At 43.8% G+C, this 26238-nt stretch overlaps 5 protein-coding genes and 1 non-coding gene across 6 annotated transcripts; all 6 read right to left on the reverse strand.

Annotated features, from left to right (window-relative positions):
* Positions 1-7874: 7874 nt before the first annotated feature.
* Positions 7875-12075, reverse strand: E1B28_006881 (uncharacterized protein). The gene is made up of 12 exons (XM_043151582.1): positions 11691-12075; positions 9849-11626; positions 9618-9787; positions 9421-9560; positions 9109-9357; positions 8968-9044; positions 8803-8906; positions 8608-8743; positions 8456-8532; positions 8292-8388; positions 8117-8239; positions 7875-8039 (listed from the first exon to the last, which is right to left on the reverse strand). Exons 1-11 carry the CDS (start codon positions 12049-12051, stop codon positions 8156-8158), a joined length of 3273 nt encoding a protein of 1090 aa, XP_043009662.1. The 5' UTR covers positions 12052-12075; the 3' UTR covers positions 7875-8039; positions 8117-8155.
* A 1090-nt stretch (positions 12076-13165) lies between these two features.
* On the reverse strand, positions 13166-14927 carry E1B28_006882 (uncharacterized protein; the record flags this gene model as incomplete). Its single annotated transcript, XM_043151583.1, has 8 exons — positions 13166-13475; positions 13555-13687; positions 13742-13897; positions 13961-14245; positions 14314-14364; positions 14422-14515; positions 14570-14784; positions 14843-14927. The coding sequence occupies 8 exons, from the start codon at positions 14925-14927 to the stop codon at positions 13166-13168; spliced, it is 1329 nt and encodes a 442-aa protein (XP_043009663.1).
* Positions 14928-16138: 1211 nt separating this feature from the next.
* E1B28_006883 (uncharacterized protein) lies at positions 16139-18642 on the reverse strand (the record flags this gene model as incomplete). The annotated part of the gene is made up of 10 exons (XM_043151584.1): positions 16139-16681; positions 16731-16757; positions 16818-17485; positions 17549-17643; positions 17695-17776; positions 17835-17903; positions 17969-18101; positions 18158-18246; positions 18304-18512; positions 18572-18642. The coding sequence occupies 10 exons, from the start codon at positions 18640-18642 to the stop codon at positions 16139-16141; spliced, it is 1986 nt and encodes a 661-aa protein (XP_043009664.1).
* Positions 18643-21085: 2443 nt separating this feature from the next.
* E1B28_006884 lies at positions 21086-21180 on the reverse strand. Its single transcript has one exon. It is a non-coding gene; the product is annotated as a tRNA-Gly (tRNA).
* Positions 21181-21480: 300 nt separating this feature from the next.
* Positions 21481-23529, reverse strand: E1B28_006885 (uncharacterized protein; the record flags this gene model as incomplete). Its single annotated transcript, XM_043151585.1, has 6 exons — positions 23306-23529; positions 22820-23252; positions 22539-22768; positions 21734-22481; positions 21545-21669; positions 21481-21498 (listed from the first exon to the last, which is right to left on the reverse strand). Exons 3-6 carry the CDS (start codon positions 22572-22574, stop codon positions 21481-21483), a joined length of 927 nt encoding a protein of 308 aa, XP_043009665.1. The 5' UTR covers positions 22575-22768; positions 22820-23252; positions 23306-23529.
* A 61-nt stretch (positions 23530-23590) lies between these two features.
* Positions 23591-25025, reverse strand: E1B28_006886 (uncharacterized protein). Its single transcript, XM_043151586.1, has 5 exons — positions 24953-25025; positions 24801-24906; positions 24014-24743; positions 23821-23945; positions 23591-23758 (listed from the first exon to the last, which is right to left on the reverse strand). Exons 2-5 carry the CDS (start codon positions 24834-24836, stop codon positions 23738-23740), a joined length of 912 nt encoding a protein of 303 aa, XP_043009666.1. The 5' UTR covers positions 24837-24906; positions 24953-25025; the 3' UTR covers positions 23591-23737.
* Positions 25026-26238: the final 1213 nt, after the last annotated feature.

Here is a 26238-nt window from a genome sequence, read left to right on the forward strand (position 1 = left end):
AAGAGTGTACACAAGTGTAAGGGGTGGAGGTCAGTATTCTTAAGGCTTTAGTTTTCACTAAGAGGCACCAAGAAAGATAGAATTTAGGGGGTCTTCAGTTTTATAGAAGTTTCAATCAAGGTTCTTTCACTACAAGAGTGACAATATGATTCACAAATCCCAAATTCAATATCTGACTTTCAACAAAGCTTTACAAGACTTCACCAAAGTTCGGTTTTCCAAGTTCAATATTCAAACTAGACAATAGCAATCCAAATTCAATATAAGTCCAAATTGACTTCAATATCCAGAGTTCAATTCCAAGACAATATGCCAATACCAAATTCAATTGCAATAATCTAATCTATCTTTTCCAAACACAGAACACCAAACTTCAGTGAAGGAGGGGCAAAGGTCAAATCTCGAGCAAATCCTAGTAGGTGAACTGCATCTCCACTCGTAGGTTGCTGGGAAAATCCCCTCCTTATATATGGTTTTTCTAAGAGATAATAGTAAAAGTCCAAGATATGTATGAAACTGATAAATAATACTGAAATCCCTTTCAGTCGAACAGAAACTCGCTTAATCAGGTATAATACAAGAGATTTATGTGTAGAAGTGCCAAATAGATTATTAAACTGAATATCTGTTCCTTGTTTCCTGGTTGTGATGTGGGGACTTGACTTTGCCAAAGTACCCGAAATATCTGCATTCTCCTGTTTTCCTAGAGAATGAGTCCCTGTTTCAGGCATATCCATTCTTCCTGTTCCTGTTCTATTCCTTTTTGGAGAAGATCTAGCCTCGATTCTAGGCCCTGTCTCCAAGGTTTCTCTCTTGAAATCAAATGCCATGTGTACTTCGCTGAAGTCTGTGTTTCCTTGGTTTTCTGAGAAATCCCTATTCTTTCCGTTTTCTGTTTGTACGAATCAGATGTTCCTTCCTTTATCTTTGTTTGGATTTCTATATCCGAGCAGTCCAACCAGACTTCATTGAAGTTTCAATAAAGTGTATAATAAAATCCCTATGTTCGCTATGAGCATTCCAGGTGTAAGATGAGGCGTTCCAATAAAAGAACGAAGGTTTTTAAACGCTGCTTCCTGAAGTCCATACAGTTTTCTGAAGTTCAGCGAAGTCTCTCATCTTTCTTAATTTTGTACATTTTGTACGGATAAAGTCTCTTGTAGAGGCTCATGCTTTAACTAGAAGTGCGGGCTCACTCTAGTCCTATTAATCCCATAATTTATAACTCATAAGTGTTAAAATGTGTACAAATATGCATCTTTAAGGTCTTTTCTGATTTATATCGCAATATCTCCCCCTAACAAAAGAAAAGACTGTCCCCAGTCCGTCTTAGGTGTATTGGAGTCAATCTGCAATCTTTCCGCCTTAATCCACAACGTTCCTTCTTTTCCTTATAAAATACAAAACTTCCATACTTTTAGTCGGACAATTTTGTACTCGTGTTAGTAGTGCTTGATGCACCCATAAATCTGATCCATTTGTTGATCCAACTAAAACTGTTCAATTTCTTAGACTTCGGCAAAGTCTAACTGTTCTTTGTTTATCCCCCCTTCTGATGAAGCACCAGATTCTCTAGATTGCTACCTTTTTAAGGCGCTATCAGAAGATTTTTCTTCTTTTTGTTTTTTCTGGTTGTTCCAGGAGGGATTATTATTGTGGCGTTGTACACCAGAAATCTAGGAAGCAAAAGCAGAAGCAGTATTATTCCGACATTTGTCTTGTACAACAGAGCAAACATTGGCAACAGACATATTTTCCAAGCGATAATTGGCTAGTATAGAAGAAGCCAAGTGATCCCAAAACTTAGGAAGCAAAACAAGAATAACCATGCATTTTGTTGCTTCATTTAATGTAAGTCCCATTCTGTCTAATCGCACAATTATAGATTGCAACAAAGATAAAGCAGAAGGTTGGGTCAACTTTATCAGACACTTGGAAATGGATAGTGTCAGGGAGGGTGACCATCCATGCGTATGCCAGGCATCAAGCCCTGACGCTGAGGATAGCATACACCTATAACAACCCAACACCCATATAGGGCGCGCTTTCAGAGTGCTCCCACATGTCACACACTATCAACCCATTGAATTACCAGAAAATATAGACAAACTCATTCATATGTCAAAAGACAAGTTGGATCAGCTTGTAGAAGAAGAAGAAGAAGTCGATTATGGACCTAAAAAGTATTATATCTTTGATAGAGTCCCCAACTTACAAATAAGAAAATATTGAAGTGTGGAAAACATGGCAGAAAAGCCAAGAACGAAAATTCTAAAGAAACTAAGATCAAAGTAGCTACCAAGATGGAGATACCTCGGTTTGTTGAACTTAATTAGTTCCAAGTTCCTTCACAGGAATTTGTTCAAGGACCTTTCACATCCCCTCTCAACATGGTAATTGATGAGGATGGCTTCTATGATGCTACTGAAACATTTGAAGTTCTAAATGAAGGCATGGAAGAAGAACTTATTTACTGGTACGATCAACCTTCTAAACCTCAAAAGTCTAAAATCCCAACTAACAAATTGAACCAGATCACTCATGGACTCAAGATACAAACTTTAGCTAGTCTAAAATGTAGTCTAAATATAATTAATCCAGATATATCTTGATCTGTTAAATTAAATGCTGCATTTTGTGATAACAAAATATGTGAAACAAGTAAGGTTAAGACTTCTAAGTATGCTGCACACAACCCCACTGAAAACGGCTTTTGGATTGGAGATTCTGGTGCCTCTGTGCATGTAACTCCACAAATAAGTGACTTCACTGATTATAAAAAGCTTGAAGTCCCTATACCAGTAATGGTAGCCAATGCACATGCACACATTGTTCTTGAAGGTGTAGGATCAGTAATTATCCAACACATAAATGATGAAGAAATTACTCAACATATGACCCTTAATCCTGTGTATTATCAACTGCACTGCTCAGACCAACTATTCTCCATTGGAACTATCCACCAGGCAGGCTATTATTCACAAGCCTCTGAAGATGGGACCTCTATCTGGTCCAAGGAAAATCATTCATTAGTCTTATCACTACATCCAATGCATAAGAAAGACACTCTCCATTGGCTTAAAACAACTATAATTGAGCCTGAAAAGAACCTGCTAACATTGACTGCTTCTGCTAGTTGCAATGTCTGGCATAACTGAATGTGTCACCTGTCAGATACTGTCTTACAACATATTCCTGATTCTGTCAATGGTTTTCCTAAAGTAAATATTCCAAGTAATTGAAATGTACCATGCTCAGGTTGTGCACTTGGTGAATTACCTGTGAAACATTACCACAATTCTGATAACTGCGCATTAGCGCCACTGGAATTAATTCATGCTGACTTGCTTGAGTTACTGACCATATCTTATCATAAAAATGGGTCTTTACTCTTCTGGATGATAAGTCCTCTTTTACAATTTTGTTCTTTCTTGCCAGAAAGTCTAATACCTTTCAGACATTCAAGGATTTTAAAGCCTTCATTGAAAACCAAACTGGCTTTCAGATTAAAACCTTGCACATTGATTGAGGGGAAGAATTCATCAATTATGAATTCACCAAGTTATTGGCAGAATTTGGTATTACTTGTGAAACTTCTGCAACTAATTTTCATCAACAGAATGGACATGCTGAACCTATTCATCACATCTTAATGGATAAATCAGAAGATATGTGACTTCATGCTGACTGCTCTGAATCCTGGTGGGAATTTTCATTCCATACAGCTGTTCACATCTATAATCATACTCCATTAATGAAAACCTGTTTTCAAGACTTAAAACAGATATTAAGGAGAAAAAACCCTCTTTACCTATTCCATCTATTCCCAACCTTGATGAAGAGAGTGACAAAGATTTACCTTTTTTCAATCCACCCTTGACTCCTCAGAGAGCTCCTGATAGAGACCTTCCACCTCCATTGGTTGATGATCCCAATCTAGAGGACAGAGATGATGATGACAAATCACTGCACAAAGACAGGGCAAAATCTCTCTATTGGTGTCAAGAGTAGTTACTCACGGGCAACTCACTCAGGACTTTCCTACACACAGGTAGTACTTTTTTTATCTATGGATACATGGGCTGCTTTTATACTATTTCTACGCTAGCTTAGTAATCCTATCAGTACTTGCCTCATTTCTAAATATAATGCACTGTAGCTACAAATCCATGCGAAATCTTATTGCTAGGGACTGCTACATGTGCAGAATCTTGTCCACAGCGCTTTCCCATGTTCAAATCATATGTTTTGGACCAGTCTGGACCATTCTTCATTCTTGTTTCAGCATGTAGAATGGACCTACATAGGCATACCATATGGTATTTCCTGCCTACAGACCTTATCCTGCATTTCGACATTATCAAATCATATGGACTTTGTGTGTCCAAGTGGTTCCAGCATATGGATCCGGAGTTTCGAATCACCATAGCACATGAACAGCACCGACTCCGAGATCCATTGTTCATTCCTGCCTGGTTCCTAGGTACTCTATCTGTGATCTGGGATCTGTATCATGTCTTTTTGTCTTTTCCTCAGATCGGGACTCGATCTACAGTCATATCCAATTTCTCCTAGTCTGTGTGGTCTTATGTCCAATTTCTTGTCAACTAAATCCCCCGTAGAAGTAGATACTCCTAGTATGAAGGTCTCTAGACTTTGTTTAAGTTCTGCTACGAACGGTTCTGTGAAGACTACAAGTCTTCTAATAGTACAATCCCTTGATATGCCAGTGCATAGTGGAATGTAGAGAGCAGAACTCGGTGAATTACCGTTTAAGTCCTCTGCTCATAGTGTTCTACAGGTTTTGAACAGTCATACAGTTTTCTGACATGATCTACAGCTCTCTCTAACTGGTCTAGCTGCACCTATGGCACATTCTACTAGCAGCACTAGCTTTAACTAGCAATTCGGGCTCACTCTAGTCCTTAATACAATAAATATCGCTCCATAGCACTGTTTAAAGTGCAAAAGGAACCTTGTAGCATAGTCAACTAAGTCGCATTAACGAAGTGCACAAACCAACCACATCAAAATAATATCCTTAGTGTATAGAGGTTGGTATTCTAGGGCTTTAGTTTGCACTAAGAGGCACTAAGAAAGAGAGAATATAGGGCTATTCAGTCTTTAAGATTCAATCAAGGGTCTATCTTTTCTTATTAAAATGACAAGACAAAACACTAGTTCAATATTTCAATATCAATGATTCAACAAAGCTTTTAACCAAGACTTCACCAAGGTTCAAGTTCAAGTTCAAATTTCAAACAAGTCCAAATGCAATTCCAATTCAATATAAGTCCAAAATCAACTTCAAAATCCAAGTTCAATTTCAATAACAGTCCAATCAAATTCCAATTGCAAAAGGTCCAATCTATCTTTATCCAAACACAGAACACCAAACTTCAGCGAAGTGAGGGGCAAAGGTCAAATCCTGAGCTCCTAGTAAGTGAACTACATCTCCACTTGTAGGTTGCTACCAAAAATCCCTATAACCCTCCCTCTGTCAGGAGGGTGAACTGCCTATGCATATGCCGGGCCTCGAGCCCTGACGCTGAGGATAGCATATGCCTAAAACAACCCAACACCCACGTAGGGCGTACTCTGAGGGGTAGCAAACCCCGGTACTCCAATCTACTACGAGATCATACTCCAGACTAATGCTGACGGACCATCCTACGGGCCTATCAGCAATAGAGGATGACAAGAGCTGGCGACCAAGGAGAATGAATAATAATGATGTCCAGTATTGTGAATATCCATGAATTGTGTGGTGAGCCGTACAACAAACTGTACTCCTATAACGAGAGCAGACCTTTGGCGATGAGAGTGTCCTATGATGAGGACCGTACCCTCACAGGTCAGTACTCCAATGACAACGAGAGCATATGATAGACGGTACCCAATGTACACCAGTGTAGTGTACCACATACCTGTAACCTAATCTATGTGTACCCCATCCTCTACTCTAACACTGGAGAAGGGACTCTAGGACAAGTCTGAACTACGATTAGACGGTGAGTCCCCTAATAAAGGCGACCTGGGCGACGTCGAGCAACAGAATGAATGGGTAGAGGCAAAAGGTAAGGATAGGAAAGGATATAAAGGAAGACAAAGGATAAAGGACAAGGGACAAAGAAGATCAAATTCTAGGGAAATATCTACCACTAAGTACTCCTTATATATCTATCTAGTAGAAAGGGTTGTACTCCTATACCGATGGCCCCTTCTAAGATTAGGAGTACTCTCCTATGAATCGACCTCTTTCACATGATATCTCCCTTGATCATACGCCGAGTTCAACCACAGTTGACCGTATAGGAGGAAAAGTCGGCGGCAGGTACTACTCCTAGTTCAGTTCATGACACCCTCCTTATATACACTTTTTGAAATAAAATAATAAAAGTTTATATGTAAGAAACCTGAAGGATAATAATAAAATCCCTTTCAGTCGAACAGAAACTCGCCTAATCAGGTATAATACAAGAAATTGTGCCAAAAACCATGAAGAATAATAATAAACCAAGAATTGTTATCTGCATCCATGTTATGAGGACAGAGTCTAGACTTCCCAAAGTCTCCAAGTCCTCCACATATCCTTGGAAACATCTCTCCTGTTTCACTTGTATCTTGTTGCTCCCTTAATCGGGAAAGGTCCAGTCACTGTTTCTGACATTTTCCTGTGTTCCTGTCCCCAGCAACAATTGTCATGTAAACTTTGTGGGGTCTGGGTTTCCTTTATTTTATATGTTTATGATCCTATCCTTCCTTATGACTACATATGATTCAGATATTTCTATCCTAAATCTGCATGTAGATCCTTTATCTGATATGTCCATTATTATAATTCCTTTAAGTCCGAGTACTCCAACATCACTTTGCGAAGTCAAAGTAAAGTGTTCAATAAATTCCCTATGTTTGCTCCAAGCATTTCACAAGTAAGATGAGGCCTTCTAATCAAAATATGGAGGTTTTTAAGAGGCTGCTTCTTGAAGTTTCTACAGTTTCTGAAACCTCACAAAGTCTCTCATCTTCTGAATTTGTACTTTTTGTACAGTTTAAAGTCTCACATAGAGGCTTGCACTTTGACTAGTAGTTTGGACTCACCCTAGTCCTACACTCCCATATTGCATCGTGATACCGATATATTCCTGAATCTGGTTCCTGGAAATGTCAAACTGGTCCAAAACCACTCTTCAAGTGAAGCTATTTTACATCAGCATACATATCTTTCAACTAAAAACATTCAAATAAGTAGAATGAAATGCACGTAAAGTTGACATAAAGATGTACCTTCCTGAAGTGATACTGACACTTCTTTGCATTTTCTTACCATCTTGAGTACCATTTTTTTCGTTATCATTTTATTGTGTGGGGGGTCAGTAGACCCAAGATGCTCATTGGCTGCTAGGGTACGGTCTGTTTACCTACATATCTACAAGCCTCACCGAAATCCCCTGCTGGTCCGAAGCATCCTAGCTTTGTTTTTTATAGCTGTTGGCAGTGAGTACTGAAAAACTCGATTTCTCCACAGACATACGCCGTAAGCCGGTAGAACTACAGTATCAAGAAGCGAATTTACGATTAGATAGCAGATATCTGATGACCTGAACAGTGGCTATCTATACCCTATAAACTGGCTGGGCCCAGTGTCCTATTAGAATGATGAGGATCTGTCTACAAGCCCACTATCAGATGACCTTAATTAATCTGGCTTATAAACCGCCCCCCCTTGTATTACTGACCATTCTTATGAGAACGTTACATGGACTCCTCTCGTGAAGTAGGGGGACTCCAACAAGGCTTACCCGCTTTCTGGCACTGTCGAATCTTGGTTTCGGAACTCTGCCATAACCAAGACCCGATATAAAACCTTGGAGCTTGAAACCAGAATGAGTCTCGGAATCATCGAGCCTTCTCCCTTTTCTATGACATCCTAACCAAAAGGAAACAGGCAACTAAACAATCGAGACGCAACTCTAGGTAGGGTGTAATGGTTACTATACATCAACATGTTCGTTCACGCTCCAATGAAGGTGAGGGGGCTGGGAAACAACGACACAAAAACATAAAAAACGATATCAACAATATCAAAGTTTAAGAAAACAAGCAAAACGTGTACCAGCAATGCAACACAACACGACGAAAGTCAAACTCGATTCTACGACAAATCAAACCCAGCACCAGAATTAATCGCCTGCAACAACTTGGCACGAAGTACGGAAGGTGAAGAGTACCTCGGTAACTAGTCGTGTTTTGTCAGAGAGAACAAAAGGCGACGAAAGGTGGCTACATACCTTCAACAAGTTTACACACGTACTGGCCGTAGGCAGCCGGTTTTGATCTTCTCCTGCGTCTCGGATAGCGAATTGGGGATACAACTCTTTGAAGCCACTAGGACGAAAAACATATTAGCCGAAGTCCATACAACCAAAAAGCTAAAAAAGAGACGAAGACATACAGCAAAGGTGGCCGTGAACAACTCGTTACGAACCGTAACAACGAACGACGTTGATCTTCCGTAAACGCGTTGACAACCTTCCAGCATCAAAGCAAGTGAAACGTCAGTTCCCCGCCGGACTTCGAAAGATAAGAAAAGGAAGGACAGCTCACCTCCCAGAACGTCTTAATAATAGGATCCCGCTCATCATACAACCCTCCGTAATTCGTATGTTGTCTTAAATCTTCAAGATCAACAGGTTGGGAGGAGCCCCCGAGAAGATGCGATAGTTCATTCGGCGTAAACATCCTGGCGTCGCGGAGGAAAGGTCAGCAAGAAGACGAACGCGGGCGGAAAAAGAAACACACCGAATCCACCTTTCCTCAATAACTTCTCCAACGCCTTCAAAGAACGCTTCACTCTGTTTGCGTATCTGCTTTGACAGCTTGAAATGCGCTAAGAGGTAGATGTACTAAGAAAACAAAGATCTCAACAAGTGGCCTCAACAGAAACGGTCGATAGCGGGGAATCACCTGCAACCGATTATCCTTAGTAACCGCAACTTGCGAGCCATTCGGTATAAGATCATTCGTTATCGCCTGTCCAAATTCTAGAGTAAACCGGTTCAGAAAATCAGAACCCGACCGCAAACGAAAAGAGAAGAAAGTACTAACCTTCAACATCAACACAAAACCTCAACCCCAACTGTTCAATCTCTCCCTCCGTTTCCAACCTCTTCAGAAACACTAACCCGTTCCAAAGTTCCTCATCTAAACTTCTCAAATCATCAAAGAACGTAGGACTCTGAATATGTAACCATTTTGCCAGGAAGAACTGGGCAAAGACAACATCGACGAGTATACCGTCATAGAGGGCTTTACCCAGAATTCGCCCTATGAAGCGGTACCATGCTAGGGAGTGGGCTGTCGAAGAGGAAGGTGAGTCAAAATAGAAAAGGAGGGCACAGATATCATACTAGTACTAACCTTGTTCACTCCACCCACCAGCCCTCGGATACAGCTCCCCTTCTTTATTAACACTCCAAAGCCCCCTCGAAAGGTCAAAAACCTCCTTCGAAAGGGAAGTAAAGAATTCCTTAAACAGACCTCCTCCGTCTATACCTGCCCTGTAGAAATGGTTCGTCAGACCGAGGAAAGGAAAGCCACGGACTCATAGTACTCACTCTTCCTCCCCCCACTGATCCCGAAAAACAACTTCAACCGGATCTTTAAGATCCAGAGTATCGGCCCCAAGCTTATCAAACCCATCCTGAGAGAGATGGGTTCGTCGGATTTCAACCCGGTTTCTTCGTCGGCTTCGATATCTTCCAGATCGGTTGAAATCGTTTATGGCCTTATCAAAAGAGAAAGGAGAACGTAAGTCTCGAAAAATAAACGATAAGGCGGCGGTTTACCTGAACCATAGACGCAGACCCAGCCACTCGACTCACCCCAACCCCACCCGCAGTATCCCTCCTAACCACTCCATCCAATGCAACATACGCTCTGAAAACCCTAACCCTCAACTCAAACGGTACTGCGAACGGTATATCTTCCAGGATCCTCTGATGCTTCGCTAAATGCTCATGTCGTCTGTTTTGTCGCATCCTCGCCGTCGTCGCCTTCCTTCGAGATCCATACGTCGTTGAGGGAGGGGCGGAACCATCCACATCCATGGAATAAGACTCTGAATCTTCCTCGGCCAGACGTAACCTCTCCTCTTCAGCTAACGCAGCCTCCACAAACCCGTTCCATCCATCTTCTCCGCCCCCCAATTTGATCCAATGCGAAGGGGTAACGAAAGATCTGCGTGCATCTCGTGCATGTATTGCACGTAACATCCGCGTTAGCGTCATGCGTATCGAATTCCAAGATGATGATGATGATGATGAATAGGAAGGAGGTGGGGTAGAAGGCGTCGGATAAGCATACAACACCCACACAACGTTCAACACCATCCTCGACAGAAGCGTCAAGTCGTCCAGCGTCAACGGATTCTGGTTCTTCATCCCTGCCGCTACCGAGGACGCTGACGCTTTCGCATAACTTGTACTCCCTCTCCCTGACCCTCCTGCGCCACCACTGCCGAAAAACTCATCATCGCCCATCGTACCCAATGCCTGCGTGTAAATCTCGGATAATAACAACAACGCCGGCCACGGATCTTGAACTTGATCTTCCTCCGATTCCCCTAAAAGTCGACTACGAGGTTGAGCAAGTGGTACGAGTCCTCCATGAAGACTTTCTGACGAAGACGACATCATCTCCCTCCCCAAACCAGACGACCGAACCCACCCTCTCCACAACTCTTTCACAATACCGCCGACCTGACCGCCTCCTCCTGTTCCAGTGTTATTCCAAATCAAGGAAACAAGGGAATCCCTCTTTCCCGGCCAGATGCGCAAGATCGCGGATAGTACACGGAGCATCTGATACCGCACAGGAGACGTGGTATTGGAGGTAGATGTCGAGGTGAGTAAAGAGCTGATATGAGTGGAAGAAACGAGCGTTTGAACGCGTTTCAAGGTTTTCCCGTCGACTGGCGGCGGAATCGAAGGGGGTGAGTCGAAGGAATCGACAACGGTAACTCGGATGCCGTTCATCGTCATGTCTTCGCCTTCCGACTCTGGTGTTTTGGCTGCTTCTGGATCGAATATATTGATCGGTAGGCCATCGAGGATGTCGGCTACCAGCTTCAGGTAGCCAGCTAGAGCTTGTTTTGGTAATTTCGTGTATCGTGGGGGTGTGAAGACCAGGAGGTTGGACAATAGATGGACGCGATCGTCTAGCTTTAATGATGAAACGATGGTTTTGACTATACGGGGGGATAACTGAGTTAAAGGAAGTGACGCTGAAAAGGTCGTCAAGGTTTGAAGGGGTAGTCTATTCGGTAGAAGAGGGATGGTGAGGATGTGGATGAGGAGTAAACGGATGTTTTCGTCTGACGTTGGAGGTGAGAAAAGAAGTGTTATCAGGTTTGGTAGTGCAGGTGACGATTTGGTGATTTCTCGAAGAGAGTCTGAGAGTAACGAGTAGAAATCGGGGCTCGGTGGCAATTTCGAGATAGATGTTAACGCGGTTAAGAAGGATATGTGGTATGGGGTGAATGGCGAAAGGACGTCCTTCGAGACCAAAGAGAGCAGGATTGTTGCGATAATTTTAAGGTTGAGGGAAGGAACGGTCGATAAGCGTTCTGTAAAGAGTATCGGGGTTAACAAAAGGGAAGTAAATTTGGTAATGAAAAGACAAAAACTTACCCAAATATCGTCCAACGATTCCTCGGCTCCATTTTCCCAACACTGCTCTATGTTTCTCATCCACATTCTGTCTTCCAACAAAACATACCCGCCTGACGATACCAACCTCGAGTAAATCCGCCGAAAGCCTTTCGTCAATCTCTCTAAAAATTCTCTCCCTAATTCTTCTCCTTTCCAACTCTCCTCGCCACCACCCTTGCACTCGCACAGCAGCGTCGACCCGCCGTCTGTGCTCTATACGTTCATGTCGACGGGCTTTCGCAGATTCTAATGTTGATTGAGCTGTATTAGTTGTAGAAGTGCCGCCCAAGTTGATTTGTCTTCGTCTAGAAGAATCGGCGCCGTTGAAGAGAGGGAGCATGGAACGATAGATGGAAGATAGAGGTGAAAAGAGCTGTCGATGTCCGTGGCTTCCGTGACGCGTTCGTCAGCTATTTGCACCTGTTGACCAACACCTTCCCGAGATCACTGTTCCGCGTCCGTTTCGCGAACATCCATCCCACTCTCATCTCTTTTTACACCCCACCACAGTCGCCGGGTTATGAATCCATTGAAACACCGACGAGAAAAAGACCTGGAGGACGGTCTAGGGATAGAAGTTGGATAGCGGCATTCAATTGGGACCGATACATTATACCAGGACTTGGCGAGCATGCAGTACCAGTCCTCATGCAGCCTTCCGTGCCACCGCAATTTCAACGAACATCCTTTTGTCTACGTACTCTCGAAGAGAGTTCTGAAATATTATCAAACTTGGCTGATGAAGTGGAAACCTCGGTTTAAAGGTGCGGAATACCTTTGGATCTATACTTTTCCTTGAACTGATCGAAAGATCACTCTTGAATGTTTGAATCATCACTAGCCTTCTCTCCCCTGCATAGATGAAAGATCGCAACGGCTGGTTATTCTTCCACAGTTCAGTCCCTAATACTGCTTCCTCGCGGGGCGCGGCCGATACTCCAATACGTACGTACCCCCGGACCGTCTCTTAAGCGGAGTTTGTTATAAAATCTACATTGAACAGAGCCAGAAAAAACAGTCATCCGAATTTGAGCTGATCCAGCTTATCACCCGTCGTCAAAACGTGATTCTGTTTCTTTCCATCGAGTCCCTCAACCACCTTTCCTCGCAGTAGGGCTCTCCGAGCTCAGCACTGCTCAGGTATGTAACGTCGAGATGGCGTCTTGTTGTCATCTAATATCAATTTATCTGAAGTTTCCCTGTACGGCAAACTATTTATTTTTAATCGAGTTCTCTAGAACTCCGCACCTCCGCAACCGGTGAACTTGTCAAAGGGATTCGATAATTCCATGGCGGCGCTGCGGGAAGAGATTAAAAGGAAGGAAGCGTATAGTATAAAAGATTTTTGAGAATTCCAAGGTGCATCATACATTTTCATTCTTGCCACGAATACCCGACCATAATGGCTTCGGTTTATATAATAAAGGAAGTAGCTCGAATTGAGCTTAAGGCCATCAACCGAACAGATCGGTAACACTACCCTTCGTCTTAAGCATCGGAAGATCCTCCACACCTCTCAATTCAACCCACTGATCCTCCTCCTGTCCATAAACCTTGTACTTCTCCTTCGAAATCTGGAATGGGCCTTCATGCACTGAGATCGTTGGAATCGGAGTTGACGTCGGCGTAACAAAGGACAGACATCTTGCAGCATCAGTAGGCGTCGTCCTTGGCTTTTGATTTGTCAACGTCTTCGAAATCACACCCTTTGGAACCGCGAAGCCGTAGTAGCCCGGACAGTCTCCAGTTGGAAATCTGTATGCACTGGAATACACAATCCGACCAACAAGATGAATAACGTTAACATTTGGCTAACACGGGAGTGTCAACTGTAACCACCCACATGTAAACACTTCGCAGGAAACGAATTCCCAGCACGAAGTTCGGTGACGGGCCAACAGCTACGCGACAGAACCCTAAATCGTTGATGACGGGACTGGACTCTTCAATGATCTCCCTCACGGGGTAGTTGACGCCTGTGGCAGATTGAGCCCCTAGTTCTTCGTGCAGGACCACATTGCAATACATACCATTGATATCGACCGAAAATTCGAATTTTGACGTTTCGTTACATAGAATATCAAACCATCCATCCTCATGAAGGGTAGCTTCTTGGAGCGGCCCGGTAAGAGACTCGTTCAAAAAAAAGTACACGATATTTGGGCTTAGATAAATTTCCTTGCTCTCTGCCAAACAGAAGTTCATCAATTAAACGGCCAATAATGCAGAAGAAAAGATCCAATACATACGACTTGACAATGATGCCGTGATGGGATATTGGAGCGGTAACACATTTTGGTTATAGGCTCTAAAGGCATCAACTTGGATCTCTAAGGAATCCCCCAATTCTGGCACCCAGTTAATCTCCCCTTGATACTCGGTAGGATCCAATGCTCCGATGGTTAACCGAGGATTGCTTCCTCCCATGCGGAGCCCCCATACAGGATTTAGAAGTTGACCTTCTTCATAAAGTCTCAGGGGGAGGTTCTTGGAACGCCGAGTGGTGTTGAGTGTTGGTGAAAGTCCCAGACGGCCTAAAATATAATGGCATGACCAGATAGACATTAGTGGACACCAATATCAAATAATTGAGCATCGTCACCTCCAATGAACCGGCTGTTCAACACTTGAGAAGTCATATGATCAATGAAGACTACAGAGCAACTTGGACTGAGTAGAGAAAGTGAATATAGTTGATAACCAACCTCACCTATAGAAGCATTAGTGTCCTGTAAAACACCTCCCAAGGTCACTGTTTCAGTTCCTCTTGCTCCTCCAAGGTTTATACTGTCTACTCTTTCAGGCTAAAATTAATGAGGTTATCCTTACTCAACTTGGGAATGGAGTCAACAACCCACAGTAATATTGAAGCTTGAGGAATAACTTGGATCATACATCCATGCACTTGGACAAAAATCACACTCAGGTATCACAGCAGCTGAGAGATAATCGTCTATTGAGATTTGGAAGGAGGTGTTCTGAGGAGGAGTGCCAATAGCAATATCAGCTTGATGAGAAAAAGATTCACTGATTATTAGAGATGGTGGAGCATGGATTGGAAGTGATACCCAGTCTTAAAGATAGATTTTACTCAGTACTAGTGATATGAAGTATATCAAACTGAAGCTTACTTTTGGCAATGCAAACAGATAGTAGATATGGTAGAAGTAGTATTCTGTGCAATAACCTGTATGGCTGGATTATTGGAGGAGACATTGTGAGTAGCAAAAATATTGACCACATGGTTTTTAAGCCAGATAGCTTTCTTACAATATGCTGTTAACTGCTGTTGAAGCCCCTGGAAAGCATGAAAAATCAATCACATCAGACATTGCCTTATTTTTGATAGTGAGAAAGTATGAGCAACAATAGAGCTGTAGAGACTCCCCCCAGACACTCCTTAATCTGTCAATGAGAGGATTGACAGATAAGTGAAAACTGTTACAATTCAAGATGTAGGGTCAGAATCAAATCAATATATCTTTAGTCTTTACTAAATTATCTATCAGGAAACTTCTGATTCATTGCTTGAAATATAAATAGTGTGTTGTCATCCATTAGACTTTAAATGTGAATCTCCCCTAGACTGATCCTCATAAGTCTCTTTTGATTTCTTTGCTCTTAGTTACTAGACTAAAACCCCAGAATAAACAGTTCTTTGGTTGCAGACTCAAGACTCAACAACCTTCATTCCTCATATATAAACTTTTTAAATTTAATATAATCAATTGCTCAAAATACATACAAGTCTGCCCTGAAGTGGTTAGCATCTGAGTGATTAACATCTGAGTGTTAGCAATCACCAGTTCTGACCTGGTGACGACGTTGCACAAAGCTTTCAAACAATGAGAAGAGAGAAGAAAGAGATTTCTATTACTGGCAAGAATAAACCAGCTCAAGACTAAGGAAATACATGCTACTAGTTACTCTTTATATACTATTTTCTAGTCTAACATGTGTCTACGGTGTGGTATCTACAATGTGGCTACAGCATGTTGATGACTCATGAAACAGGAGAAACATGTGTCTACCGCATGTATGTAACATGTGGCTACAATGTGTACAGTACACGTGAGTTGATAAGATATAGATCAGATCAGATGGAAGATAGCTATGATATGATAAGATGAAAGAAAGATAATCTAAGAGAGAAGCGAATTCATGACACTGAGCTGTGATGGAGATCTAATACTGCACAGTAGTTAGTGCCAATATTCTAGCAACTATCATGATTTCCAAGCCTGCTTAAACCTGTTCAATTTCTCCCTCAGTATTATTTAAAATAAGTATCTAGTGAGCCAGGAGTAAATCTTGTCACTCTGGCAGCAACTTTGTTTATCATTTAGCTTGTCTGGTTGAATGCTTCATGACAGTAACCTTATGTAGTGTGTTTGTAGAAAATAGAATTTATAAAGCCCAAGTCAAAATTATAGTATATGCAGCTTGGTACGACTTCCTGGTCCATTACTGTCCACCATCAGTACAGCACGATTCTTCAACTTCTCAAGCCCCACTTCATTGTCAAAGTCACCTCCAACTCTAGTACCCATATCCTCACAAACCTCTGGGATATTAGACCCTTCCATAGCTATACCCAAGGAAATAAGTGTAAATGGGGCAGCATGTGGTCGGAAGTAGCAGTAAATAATCCAAATTACTATAATCCCAAATAGAACTGTGGAAAGGATAACATGGGGGATTGAACAGGTGAATATTAACTGCATGGTTTGAATTCGTCCTGGCACATATGTGCTGGCTATTTGCCCAGATAGATATGAAAGTGTTGATGCTTGGACTGCTTGTTGATAAGCCAATGTAATATTAGATAATGGAAGGGGTTTGAGAACTTGAGCATCAGCTAAACTCTTTCTTGGTGTGATTGGCAAAGAGGTGCTGTTCCAAACACTTGGCCCAAAGAAGAGTTTTACTTGACCTGCATTGCCAATTCCTTTAAAACCAGTGTCTGGACCCTGGAAAAAGTCATTAGAGTGATACACAAGTCTTGATGCTTATTCATACCGAACCAGCTGTATATTCAATAATGCTCTGATACAGTAAAAACATTAATCTCTTATAGACATTCTGAAAGGTCAAGCATGTACATACCATTTCAAGCATCAATTGAGCTTGCAACTGATTGATATTTCCTTGTCTTCTAAGCCCTGTCCGCTCATAGACATCTGGCTTTCCCATTTCATCTAATCTCACTTCTTGTGTCACAACAGAAGCCCTAGGTTTGCAGACCAAGAGAGTGAATTGTATTGTTGTGAGGTTCTGTGGTTCTGTAAAATTTGAATCTTTAATAGCATTCAAACCACCATTTAAGTCAAATGTCAATTCTTGTGTTGGAATCCCAGTGAAGTTGATTATAGAAGTGTCGGGCCCAGGCAACACTTTTGTTTCAGAGGTGGGAGTTACTTGTGAGATTAACCACCCCATAGTGCCATCAGTAATAGGATCCTGAGTGGTTGTGTTTATCCAGGTTGATAGATCAAGGATTAAGCCTCCTCCGATGACTTCAATATCCTTGGAATAAGTCCTCCCCAGGGGAAGAAGATATGAATTGAAAATTGACTGTGAAGGAAGAGTGATATTGATCTTTTGAATACCATCGTCTAGAAAGGGTGAGGCAGGAGGATCTGGGGTTTCCCAGGAGCAGATTGGATCCATGACAATAACATCAGTGAGGTAACGTGTTCGCACTCCAGGAGAGAATCCTATCGGAACTGGCACAGCATACTGAGGGGAGGTAGGAAGGAATGGGGTGTTTTTACCTGAAATAAAAGCCACAATCAAATCAGGACAATTGTATGAATCAAGGTGAGTCAAAAGCTTACCAACGATAGTTTGTACCCAGGCCATTGAAGATCCTTCCATTAATCGACTGCTGAACTTATCGTTTAAATCCGTAGTAAACGATATGACATTTGAGCTGGGGCACGTGTCAATATTGGAAGTATAGACGGGCCTTGCCTAAACCTACTTATAAACACTACCAAGGGGAAGCGCCCCAACTTGAATAGCCACAACACTACTCTCTTCGACGAAGGTCTGCTCTACGGACACTGAAACACCGGAATGATTCTCAGTCTGGAATGGTCGCAGATATAAGCTAATACCTACAAGCTGCAGGGGCGAAAGACGATATGACAGTGGCGAGTAAGCCAGCCAGAATTGCAGTAGAGTAATACCCTGTGAATAAAACAAAAATCATCAGCCCACCACGCCCCATCAGGTACACCGTATTGGCAGCTCACCCGACGAGTTCTTCCTAACGACTGAGCTCAAGCCTTGAAACAAGCCATACGATGGTGTCGAAACGTCATTGACCGACTTCAGAGGGGCGCCCTTCAAATTTGAATTCTTGACGACTCGGAAGAACTCTTCACTCTTGAATTGTTCCAAATAAGTCACGGTGCACCATCTTCGCTAACAATGCGACTCACCTTGAGGTCGCCGAGCAAAGATTGTAGGGGCAACAGAGCTATCGCAATAATAAGAATGTTGATTGTCGTGACACCAGCCTTGATGACAACTAAGAACCCGGAAAGTGTCCATCAGCAGCGTCCTTTGAATTATCGTGAGCACTTACTGAGATGGTCTGCTGGATTATCAACTTTGTGCACTCGGACAGGAATGACGCGCGAGGCAGCAGCGTAGCAGAATCCAAGATACCCAAAGGCCACCATTGGAAGGAATAGTGTCATCCATAGAAGCTTGACCAATTTGACTAAATTCTGAAGGGGTGTGCGGGAGGGCCTGGTTTTGGTTGGAGGTCTATCCTCTGCAACAACACTGTGGCTTGTTTGGAAGAATCAGAGGAATGCTACGTGACCGACAACGAACGAATGTGTCTTCACCTGGTAGAAGAGCCCGGCATTTGGTAGTGATTGGGAGGCTGAGGGCTGTTTGGGCTGTTTAGAGACGACATGTTTTCAAATTATCAGGTCATGTTCGAAGTTAAGAATCATATCCGTAACCCGATTATCGAGGAACCTGGACCCTAGATACCCCTTCCATAAATAAGAGATTTTCTCAGAACCGACACCATCATTACAACAATGATATGCCTTGAGTATATCAACCAGGGGTTCTCAAAAGGTCCATCCGGTCCCCGGGATGCTGTAGGGTGCTGTGTTTCGCCTAGCAAACCTGAAAATTTCCCCACTGTCTGTTGCCCGTGAAATCGATAGGGAACAGAAAAAAACCTTCAACGGTAGTGACAAAGTTGCCGGGGAGCCGTGAAGGTGTAGGGTAGGAGATGCTGTTGAACCATCAAATGATTATTGCAGAAAGGCGTGTCGACGACTGTGGATCTGGTCAGGCGAGACGGTATCAGGTACAAACATTTCGACAGGTGATTAACTTCGACGTACTTCCATTTTGCTTCAGTTTCTGAGTCATATATGCCTATTTGAAGCAGTCCGATAACGAAATGTTGCACTATCAAAGTAACAGTTGACTCGCTTTAGCTCAGAATGTTTGTGCGAGGAGGCTCCCTTCGTCGGGCGCAAGTGCCGAGCGTGACTCGCCCTATGGCTACCAGAAGAAAAGAAGGGGCAGCGTGAGTATATCGTATCATTCGAAGGGAACTATGACACACTGTACTGGATCCGGAGATCGTTGCTCGCGACACGTTGTGAGACCAGGTGTCTTCTCTCATCAGAGATCAGCACTCCAACAGAAATTTGATAGATGGACGCCGCTCGTGGGCTCGCCAACCAAAAACCAGCAGAAAGCGGTGAGGTCTGATTACATGTGGTAGGCTGGGCCGCCGCTACGAAACATCATAACGTCAAAGTCTCTCGATTCTAGGTGTCCAGGTGACTCCCAGCTGACGACGTCAGTGAGATACAACAAAAATATAGCTGTAGAAATCATGGTTCGGTGACAGCGAGATCGCGAGGCGAAGCTGTGAAGTGATATATGAACGTGATTAAGATGATATTCTGCATCAGGATGGTGAGGAACGTACCAGAGATCCAACCAACAGTTAGGGTCCAATCATCGTGAGTATCGGTTGAGATTACGCCATTGGTTCAAAGAGAGCACCGTACAAGCGGCTTATAGCTTGCCTATTTTTAGGTCCTAGAAGCAAGTTTACGATTGTGAGTCAAGGTCGTGGCTGTAGCTGATAGAACGAAATCGATAGCCTGAAGACCAGAAACGGAATCGAGACGACAGATTTTCACCTAGGGCCTTAGTTGAAACGTCATCCTATCGGATGGTACGATGGAACAACAATGAAAACAATCCAACTTCTCGAGTTCGTTATTCGTCAGAGTATAGCTAACATACCCGGCCCTTGGAACTTCGGTTTCGCGGTAACCCGCGGAAGGTGGGTTTGGGGCATTGCTATCGAGCGATACATCATTGGGCACCCGTTCCTCATGACAGACTCTGGCGTTAAGCTGACCTGGGTTGATTATTCGGAGACGCGTGGGATGAACATGGAAAGAAACTCGAAGCTAAGGGGACGCCCTCACTCTGCCAGAGGTTTGGAAGTTCGGACCTGAAGGAGACATACATTATCGAAGATTCCGAAAGGCGACAGTCGCCTGTATGAAAACGGGGATTAAACGCACTGAGAAAAGAGTAGGTAACGGACGGCCGTTTGAATTGAAAGCCAAATCTGGGTTTCTTGCAACGACACCATTTCCGATTCGAGGTACCGCTTTGACTGCTGTCTATCGTCCAGTCTGAAGAATCTTGTTGACACTAGTCGTTGGGGAGGGGGACGAGCGAAGAGCGATTACAAACAGCTTCACAATGAAGACGAATAAACATTTGGCCGCTTTGTATAAGAGACTTGTAACGATAAACCTAGATTGGCAAGCTTCACATATCCAGAGAACAGGCGACGGCCAAAATCGGTTTTCCCTCGTCTTTGACATCGGTAAGTATAGCATGAAAAGCCAAAGGCACGGGCTAATGTACAAATTTACAGGCTTACCGCCGTACAGCCAGTCCCGGCCAAACCAACCTCGTTCGCGTTCACCTTGTTTTTCAGCTTCAACTCCAACTCGTGCTCCACATGGAATGGGCTTTCGGATCCTCCATCTCGACTCCGGAACTTCGACTCAAAGTTATATCGAAAGATGGCGATATTTGCGTATTTCTGGAAGCATGAGAGTAAAGAAACCAACGCGTGGGAAGCCTGACACCGTCAGAGTCACGGACAGGCGTGAAGCGACTGAAGTGTTGTACTGTGTTTGGCTCAATGCTGTGCCATCGAGGTAAGGGTAAGGTCAAAGTCAGTGACTTAGTCCAATGGTGAAAGTAATTAATCATGGAGCTTGATAGAAATAATAAAATACTCTAGATCTGCTAATTCAGATGAAGAAAAGTTACCCAAGAGCCAATGCCCTATCTATTGCATTAAGAGGGAATCGAACCCCCGGCGGGTCGAGATTACCCTGAAGTACTTTCTACCTGGCAACGACCCAGGTTACCACTACCCCATTGATGCACCGATAACTTGGCTTAGGCGTACCTTCATAGGTATCGGCAGGTGTGGGAAACGTTAATATTGAGACTGTTGGAAATGAGAGAAAAAAGGCTGGAGACCATGAAGTTTAGTAGTTTCGGGCTGCGAAACGGATCTTTGATTTAACCATCGGACCTATTATGGTCAAACGATGATAAGATGTTGCCGCCTTTCGTGTATTGGGCATAGATAGTTATACAAACAAATCCTTACCATAGTAATCGTATCAGTTGCTGAACAACCTAAGAACTACCAAGACAATAAGAAACAAGGCGAAACCGGTTACACGTTGATAGTACGCTATCAGTCGATGAGAAACCGGTACAAGAGCTTGAGATCAACTCACCCTAGTCACCGACCACTTAGAAATAATTTTACTAAGCAGACTGTCTCTGAGTCCGATGCAATCAGGACACGGCAAATCAGCAGTGTACTCCAATATCTTCTCCCTAATCAGGCTCGTCGTCGTATCTTTCAGGTGACGGAAAGTCAAATGACCATAAACTCAAATCAATGACGGAAGACAAAACCTCACCAGGTTTGATTAGAAATAACAGAGAAGCTACAGCCATGTTCCAGTTCTCCTTCAGACGCCTCTGTCCGACAAAACCACACCGAGCAGTTGGATTATGAAGCCCCAACTCCCCAACCAGCATTTCCTTCAATGTCTCCGTGCGCTCCATGTGCAATTGATGAAGACGTAGTAGATAGATAGCTCCCATTCTTCGCAGTAGTTCGTCACTTATCTCTGAAAGGTCAAGCACAAGCGTATGACTCGAGGTTGTCACTGCGAGAGAAACCATGCCATACTGAGCAGCCAGAGCATAAACCTCCAACGGATGAATGGGTGCGCAGAATAACAGATATTGGTAAAGGTGTGTTGTCGGCGTGATACAGTCGCGAGGCGAAATCCCGCATTCCCAAAGCCTAGCGACGCCTTTCATGACAGGTTCTATATCGCTACCCACCGAAAACCCCCCCCTCGGAACATTGTGAATACTCTGAAGCATGACTTCCAGCTCTGGTGACGAAATCTCCGGTACGAACACTGCCCTGTTCAAGGGATCTCCCCGTTTTGGAAGTGGAAGTAGGTTCCGAAAAGAGTTGTTCGAGGCGGTGAGGAGGGTGGCTTCGTGAGTATAGAACACGACGTAATCGCTGGAAAGCAGGATCATATCAACGGGAATGTGGTTATCACCCGTACCTGTGACAGCGCCTGTTGGACCAAAGACCGACGAAACGGGTAAACTACCGCTCCCATGATCAAAAGGCAGGGGAAGGCTCTGGAATAGAAACACCTGAATCAAGGTAAAAGGGGAGGGAAGGAAAGTGATGCGAACGTTACCAGAGGAAGGAGCGTTGTCCTCGCTGGACATTCAACTTGGGGGGACAAGTTTGGGAAAGGATCGGGGGAGATTTTTCAGGAATTCAGTTTTCTAACTGTATAAGCGGGGGTAATGTGTGTAATGTGGTGTAGCAAGCACGGAGGACGTCAGATAACGCTTGGATACGTCACTGGTTACGCATTTAGCTTTCGTGCATCCTGTTTACCGGCTACAGGTTGATTGACCTTGTCATAAGTAAGCCATAAGTGAAAACCACAGAGACGACCAAAACGTACCTGACCGTTCCCAACAACTTCAGTTCGTCATTGAAGCCCCGATAAAGAGAGGGCTGAGGTTATGAGTCACGAAACCGGCGTGAGAGACTATGGAAAGTCAAGGCCCGCAAATCCCGAAATTCGGCTTTTCGGAATAAGGTACATGCCAACTCCAGTCCAGTCATCCATGCCTGGAAGAGTTATACGTTAACCTATAAACTTTAAACGATTCGTTTGATCTCTATTCTGCAGCGCACCGTAGTATACGACGATATCTGCCGATTCCTGACTTTCGGTGTTTGACCCAGAGACTGGAGTTGCATGACGACGATGTATCGAGAAGTCGTAAACTTTCATGGTTTCGGATTCAGATTCCTACTCGAATCCGATGTTTTGAAGCTGAGGCAAAGAAATGATATACGTTTCAAATCTTCCTAAAGGTCAAAGTTGCCCACTAAAAAAAGTAATTGAAGTCACTGAGAAAAGTAGAATAGAAGAGTAACGGACCGCCGCTCGATTTCAAGCCATCCTTCCAATTGCAATTCTTCCATCTCATCTCTTCTTAAATTGAGATCAAGTATCGCTTCAACTGCTCCAACCTAAGATCCAAGCAGAGGGTATTGATTTGGAATCGGTCGTTGGATAAAGAGTGTTGAGCAACGGCTAGCCTGGCTAGCCGATCTGTACTGAGCAAAGAAGATAGTCGTGCTTTGCTTGCTATCAAAGCAACGACGAACGATCAACCAGGTCATGTGACTGCTTGAGGGCAGGCCGAGCGTTTTGATAAATTTAGACGGTTACCCACGTTACCCCCCAGAATCTCGCCGTCTTCGTATATTGACCATAAAATAGTTACACAAACGAATCCGGACCACAGTAATTGTATCATTTGTTGAACCCTCAAGGCAAGGTGAAACCTGTCAGACTTGTGTCAGACGTTTATCGCAAGTTTATCGTACGCTGTGAAGGAATGAACGTTGAACACTTCGATGGTAGAACTCGATATCCACAAACAGACTCACACTCGTCATCGACCACTCAGAAACAACCTTATCAAGCTGATAATCTCTGAGTCTGATGCAATCGGGGCACATCACGTCCGATGTGTGCTCCCATATCTTCTCCCGAATCAAGCTGATGGTTGTATCTTTAAATACCGAGGGAGCTGAATATCAGTTCAAAGTTCAAATCGGTAGCGAAAGTGGAAACTCTTACTAGGTTTAATAAGAAATACCAAAGAAACCACAGCCATGCTCCACTTCCTCCTCAGACGCCTCTGTCCGACAAAACCGCATCGAGGAGTCGGATTATGAATTCCCAGTTCTCCACCCAATAATTTCATCAACGTCTTCGTGCGCTCCATATGCAACTGATAAAGGAGTAGCAGATAAACCGCTCCCATCCTTTGCAACAGGCTCTCACTGAGTTGTGCAAGGTCAAGCACAAGGGTATGAGTCGAGGCTGTCGCTGCGAGGGAGACCATGCCATACTGAGCAGCAAGTGCATAGACCTCAAACGGATAAAGAGGTGCACAGGATAACAGATCTTGGTAGAGATGAGATGATGGCGTGATACACTCACTAGGCGGAATCCCGTACTCCGAAAGCCCATCCACGGCCTTCATGACAGCCTCTATATCGAGATGCACCAAAAAGTCCTCCTTTGGAACATTATGAATGCTGTAAAGCATGATCTCCAGCTCTGGTGAGGGAATCTCGGGTACGAAAGCTACTTTGTCCAAAGGATCACCCTGATTTGGAAGTGGAAGTAAGTTTCGAAAGGAGTTGTTCGAGGCTGCAAGGAGGGTCGCTTCATGGGTATAGAATAGGACATAATCACTGGAAATCAAGATTATATCGATGGGAATGCGACCGCCTGTTCGACCGAAGGTCTTCGAGACCGACAAAGCGATCTCACCATGATTGAAAGGTGAATGAAGACGACTCTAGAACAGAGTTAGTGAGTTAAGTCAATCGGAGAGAGAAAGAAACACAATACGAACATCACAAGGGGAAGGAAGGGTGTATTCGCTGGGCATCCACACTTGCAAGAGAGTTTCGACGAGGGGATCAGGGTTCTCAGCACGTCGGATGACTTTTTAACTATAACTGGACCAGGGTTTGTAAGATAGTAGGGACACGGAGGCAGTCATACCGTTCGGATCGATAACTTGCACAATATGATGTGGTGGGACCAGTCCAACTCGAAAGGGCCAGTAAGTTCAAGTAAGTTCAAGAAGAGGCGGTTAAACTCGCACCTAATTACCAGCAATTTCGATGGCCCGATCAACGGTTCAATACTCTTGCGAATTGCTTGCCATACTCGTCCCTCTTTGAACCTGTGCAACCCCACAGATAGCGAGCATCGTGAGAAAGTGTTCACGGATCGGACAGTGGTTTTGCAGGACCGGGCCGGGAGCGAACGTCCCAACTCCCCACTGTAAGGCAGGCTTAAGTAAGTTTAGCCGGGCGTGGGCTACCAATAACGGCAAGTGTGGCACAGTGTGAAAAAGGCGCCGGCCAATGGCAAGCGATAGCATCTTGAAGTGCCGCCATCGGAGGTATCCTCTGTGCCGAAAGCTTAAAGTTGCCTTTTGAGATGTCGGCCCGAGTTAAAGCCGAAGAACGAGAAAACAGCCCTAGGCCTCGGGCCCGGGGATCCGCACGTGGGCCATCACATGACTGCAGCACCAGTCAAATTCTGCTCGTGGTTTTTTACTCAGAAAAACAGGTCAGTTTTTAATGAAACAGAAGTTATCAAGTCGTACTTATGTGTGTAGTTGTGCAAGAATCCCACGTTGAGAGAAGTTAGTTACAAAGTTGGCCTGAAAGAAACGACGCAAGATTCAACGGCGAGGAAGTCCGGCTTTTCGGCTTTCAAAAGAATAAGCACCCTGGCATCGGATTCGACGTTTCAAGAAACGACGAAAAAGTCGGAAATTTGATGGAAGTTCTGTATACTGAGTCACAGGCTCCAACCGTCTGTTGAACGCTGTACAATACCTGTGTCGTTTGTATACTCTTGTGTTCTGTACGGCGTAGAGTACAGGCTCAATTTACGCCTTGTTCCGACTAAATCGTTCCAATCCATATCAGTGCAACACTTTGACCCTCGGAGTTTCACACGTTATTCAAAAGATCAATGCTGCCAGAACCCTCATGCTAAGGAGATGACTCCACCTCAACTTCTACTATAGTATCTCGGAAATATTAATGATGACCGTTATCGCAATGTAACAGCCGTAAATAAATCAGTTGGAGTTTGGCAAAAGCGCCCGAAAAGGCGCCCATTGCCTGCTGCTCGTGTCCGGCGGCCCGCCACACAGACGTTTGTGAAGCGCTAAGACCGTTTGTCATCAAAGTTAACCCCAAACCTTCCATTTCTGCTGCCATGACTTGGAATCAAGTTTGCTACGGATACCCCCGGACATTCACTTCCAA

This window comes from Marasmius oreades, chromosome 4, assembly GCF_018924745.1.
Source record: "Marasmius oreades isolate 03SP1 chromosome 4, whole genome shotgun sequence".
Taxonomy (NCBI): domain Eukaryota; kingdom Fungi; phylum Basidiomycota; class Agaricomycetes; order Agaricales; family Marasmiaceae; genus Marasmius; species Marasmius oreades.